Source organism: Austrofundulus limnaeus, unplaced genomic scaffold (genome assembly GCF_001266775.1).
Source record: "Austrofundulus limnaeus strain Quisiro unplaced genomic scaffold, Austrofundulus_limnaeus-1.0 Scaffold746, whole genome shotgun sequence".
Classification (NCBI taxonomy): domain Eukaryota; kingdom Metazoa; phylum Chordata; class Actinopteri; order Cyprinodontiformes; family Rivulidae; genus Austrofundulus; species Austrofundulus limnaeus.
The window spans coordinates 32928-37801 of NW_013953148.1; the positions used below are offsets into that span (position 1 = coordinate 32928).

Below are 4874 nucleotides of genomic sequence, written 5' to 3' on the forward strand. Positions count from 1 at the left end.
CGGTCTTCCCGGTCTACCAAGGACCCGGCCCGCCGCGACCGGGTAGTCTGGGTCCTCCGGAAGACCCGCCCTGTCGTTTTGGACACAGCCCTTGAGGGCCGCTATCCTGCATGAGGTTTTCCTGCTACAACACACCTGATTCAATGATAGAATTAACTCGTCAAATTGGGCAGAACCCTTTTGATTAACCCAGCGATCAAAATCAGGTATGCTGAGCAGGAAAACCTCTAAAACACGCAGGATAGCGGCCACAGGTAAAATAAAGATTTACACAACAACACATATTGAGAAAATGGTAACAAGAGGTTTGTTTTGTTTTATTTTGTTTTTTATCAACAAACAGCAAATCTCTGTTTCCCAGAGGAAAGGAGAGGCAAAACTTTTCTTTTCTTTAAAGTTCTCAGCAGAGCTGAAATTATTAAGTCTGGGAAGAGGAGAGGTTTGACCCCAGGTGGTCGAAAAGTCAAACTGTGGCGAGGTGAGGTGAGGTGAGGGGTTCCCCTATATAAGAAAATGTCTTCATAAAACCAGTTCTTTGCATATCCACAGGCTAACAGCTTTTGTTAACCATATTTTAATATCTCATAAACCTTCCGAAAAGGTGCTCTCCACAAATCTCCATTCCAAATGAAATTCAATATGTCTGTGTTTTGCATGTCAGTGTGTATAAGTGTGTGTGTTGTGTATGCTCCACACGTCTCCATTCAGAGCATTGGCAGCTCCCTGTAGCGTCCAGGTGAACAAAGCCAACTGTCTTCTGAAACGGTTTTCATTGAATCGTACAGGGTCTGAGGTCAGCAGGGCCAAGTGCTCAGTGAGGGCACTCAGGGTGTGATTGCCACGCCCGTGGATCACGTGACGGAATGGCGTCTCCATTGCAGACACATACTGGGACAGGAAGTAGTACTCCACCTGGAAGCAAAAAATAGTTAAAATTATGTGTTTTTTTTATGTATTCACGTGTGTTGTTTGTTGTGTTTTTTATTTATGAAACCTCCTTTTTCTGGCCACTACCTCAGTTTATACAAATATTAAAACATAGTATTAGGGCCAGAGTAAGAGATTTTCTTTGTTTATTTATGAGAAAGAGTCAGTGTAGCATGGCGTCCATTTACCTTGCTTTACAGTAAAAGCTCATGATTTTCATTTCATTTTGACCTACTTAATTCAGTTTTCAAAGAGGGGGCAGCAAATGCTGGCGCTGAAGAGGGATGTTATCGGCACCTAAAGAAGCTGTTGATGGAGAGCCATTCAAGGAAGGAGAAAGCAGCCAAGGTCATTATCACTCATTGTCATCCAGTGAAGTGCACCATGTAGTCTGAATCTTGGTATCAGAATTATGAAATTTGCTTAACTGTAAATATTGACTTTTTGTTTTTATTTATTTATTTGAAGKTTAGGAGGATCCTCCACCCAAGAATCCAAGGCCATCTTGTCCACTGGCTGTTCTTCTCGGTGAATGATGCGGTGGTGGTGCAGCACAACCCAAGACGTATACCCAAGAGGACGAGGCTAAGGAGCAGATGGCCCGCTACAAGGAGGCAGATCTCTTTGAAGTGAAAAAAGATCCACTGGTTTGGTGGAAGGAGCACCAATATGAGTATCCACTCTTGTCACATATTGCTAAAAGGTACCTCTGTGTCCCTGGCACTAGTGTTTCCTCAGAAAGGGTCTTCTCCACAGCTGGAGATATCATCACTGCGCAGAGAAGTGCACTTCTCCCAGAGCACGTCAATCAGATTCTATTCCTGAACAAAAACCTGAGGAGAATGTGGATCACTTGGTCTGCAGAGTTGACTTCCTGTCCAGAGTGGTCAGGACCTACCGTCCTTAAGCTGCTTGCTAAAATGGGTTCATTTGAAGTTAAATGTTTTTCATTACTTGAATTATTGACTGTTTTGGAGAAGTCGTATTATGTTTGTTTACTTACCAGTTACTAGAGTGACTCACTCAATGTTGTGACTAYCAAGGTCAAAAAAGCTGTTAATGAAACTGTTCAGAACAGGGTATTTGCTGCACTTTATTTTATTTTTTTATAAAGGCTTGTAAGCATTTAATTTTTTTACAAAGGCTTGTAAGCACTTTATTTATTTTACAAAGGCTTGTAAGCACTTTATTTATTTTACAAAGGCTTGGAAGCACTTTAATTAAAAAAAAGGCTTGGATGCACTTTAATTTACAAAGGTTTGTAAGCACTTTATKTWWTTTACAAAGGTTTGTAAGCACTTTATKTWWTTTACAAAGGTTTGTAAGCACTTTATTTAWTTTACAAAGGTTTGTAAGCACTTTATKTWWTTTACAAAGGTTTGTAAGCACTTTATKTWWTTTACAAAGGTTTGTAAGCACTTTATTTAWTTTACAAAGGTTTGTAAGCACTTTATTTATTTTACAAAGGTTTGTAAGCACTTTATTTAATTTAGAAAGGTTTGTAAGCACTTTATTATTTTTTTACAAAGGCTTGGAGCACTTTATTTTTTTTTTTTTACAAAGGCTTGGAAGCACTTTATTTTTTTACAAAGGCTTGGAAGCTACAGTTTGCACTGTTTCAATCAATTAAAGGAAACTAATTTGCTCACCACATCTTTGATTCATTTTTTCCAGCTGTAAACTCCAAGTCTCTTTCCAATCAGAGCCAGGTATTGTGTAGTTGGTGCTTTAATCAGTTTTCAGTTCARTTAATTCAATCCAAATCTATGGAGCAGTCACAAAATGTCACCAAAATCTCTGTCTGTCCCTCTAAAATCATTCAGAAAATCGAATCGTATCGAATCGTATCGTTCACTGAATATTGTGATATATATTGTATCGTGAGAAGAATATTGAATATTGTATTGTATCATGAGATTAGTGTATCGCTACAGCCCTAACTTGTACCTATGACGGTATCGTAGTACTTATTCAGTTAATATTGCTAATACCTCACAATGCAAAGGTTGTAAGGATGTTTCAGTGATTTTTATTAATCATACCTTCATAATGCGGGTGTTGTAGAGGCGTGCTGTAGTGGGATCATGCAGGTCACTGTAGTCAATGCCTCTCTGTAATGTCTCTGCAGCTCGACTGTAGTCTCCTCTGGCACTGAACAACCATTGAGGAGAAACACCTCTGGACTGAMGAGACACAGGAAAAAAGACCAATTTGCTGTGAGACCGCCTAAATACCGGACTAAAGAAAGTTGTAAAGCAAAGTTACCTGCAGCTCGGCTGAGTGTTTGTTGAGCTGAGCACTGAACAGCAATACTGTCTGTGCATAGGAAGTGATGCGTAAAGGTAGGATGTGGTCATGGACCAATCGCAGCACCATTTCTCCCACCAGCTGCCCCAGGCTTTGCCCAATGACCCCAAGACGACCCCCCAGAACTTCCTGTAGTCGGGAGACACTGTCCATTGGTGTGTTGACAAAAGGGTAYGCTCGCTCCTGAACACAGAAAAACAATGACATGCTGACAATGTTAAATACAATGAAGCATCATGGCATTATAAGCCATCTTTTGATGGGACTAAATCACATTACATATTAAAATAAAGTCACATCTTAGTTTATATACATTGGGTTCAGAAAGTATTCAGACCCTCTTCACTGCAGTTTTTAATGTTGAAATCTGATATTACAATTATTTAATCATTTTTACTGATTTACACTCAAAGGGTCATGATTACAAAGTAAAAATGTAAACAACTTTAGAAAATATGATAACTACAGAATCTGTTTTATCAGTCCTTCAAGTACTATTTATTGTTTACATGAAATGGACATTTCTGTTTATAAGCCCTGATCAGTGGAGGTGTTTTTAGTTATCACTCCAGAACATAGGGTTAACCTGATGCACCAAAAATTTTATTAGCATCAGACTGAAAAATAAAATTGCAAAAAAATTTACAGTGTCTGAATATTTTCTGATCTTATATATTCCTAAAGCAAACTAYACTCACCGGCCACTTTATTAGGTATATCTGTCCAGCTACTCATTAACACAAATGTGGAATCAGCCAATCACATGGCAGCAACTCAATACATTTAGGTATGTGGACATGGCCAAGATGATCTGCTGCAGAATGAGGAAGAAAGGTGATTTAAGTGACTTTGAACATGGCGTGATTGTTGGTGACAGGCTGGTCTATTTCAGAAACTGCTGCTCTACTGGGATTTTCACCCACAACCATCTCTGTGGTTTACAGAGAATGGTCTGAAAAAGAGAAAATATCCAGTGAGCAGCAGTTCTGTGGGCGCAAACGTCTTGTTGATGCCAGAGGTCAGAGGAGAATGGTCAGACTGGTTCGAGTTGATAGAACAGCAACAGTAACTCAAATAACCACTCGTTATAACCAAGGTATGCAGAAGAGCATCTCTGAATGCACAACATGTCAAACTTTGAGGCAGATGGGCTTCAGCAGCAGAAGACCACACCTGGTGCCACTCCTGTCAGCTAAGAACAGGAAACTGAGGCTACAATTCACATAGAATCACCAAAATTGGACGAGAAGATTGGAAAAACATTACCTGGTCTGATGAGTCTCGATTTCTGCTGCGACATTCAGATGCTAGGGTCAGAATTTGGTGTCAACATTAAAGCATGGATCCATCCTGCCTTGTATCAATGGCTCAGGCTGGTGGTGGGGATGCAATGGTGTGGGGGATATTTTCCTGGCACACTTTGGGCCCCTTGGTACAAAGTGACCATCATGTCAACGCCACAGCCCACTTGAGTATTGTTGCTGACCATGTCCATCCCTTTATGACCACAATGTACCCAACATCTGATGGCTACTTCCAGCAGGATAACGCTCCATGTCATAAAGCTGGAATCATCTCAGACTGGTTTCTTGAACATGACATTGAGTTCACTGTACTCAAATGGCCTCCACAGTCACCTG

General features: G+C 40.2%; 1 protein-coding gene across 1 annotated transcript in view; it reads right to left on the reverse strand.

Moving 5' to 3' along the window:
• Positions 1-296: 296 nt before the first annotated feature.
• Positions 297-4874, reverse strand: part of tfr2 (transferrin receptor 2) — a 14741-nt gene continuing 10163 nt past the window's right edge. The window contains exons 14-16 of the mRNA XM_014028328.1: positions 3193-3417; positions 2970-3110; positions 297-912 (exon numbers count right to left, since the gene is read on the reverse strand). Of these exons, the coding sequence (XP_013883782.1) occupies positions 658-912; positions 2970-3110; positions 3193-3417 (621 nt within the window). The 3' untranslated portion in view covers positions 297-657. The remainder of the gene's footprint in view (positions 913-2969; positions 3111-3192; positions 3418-4874) is intronic.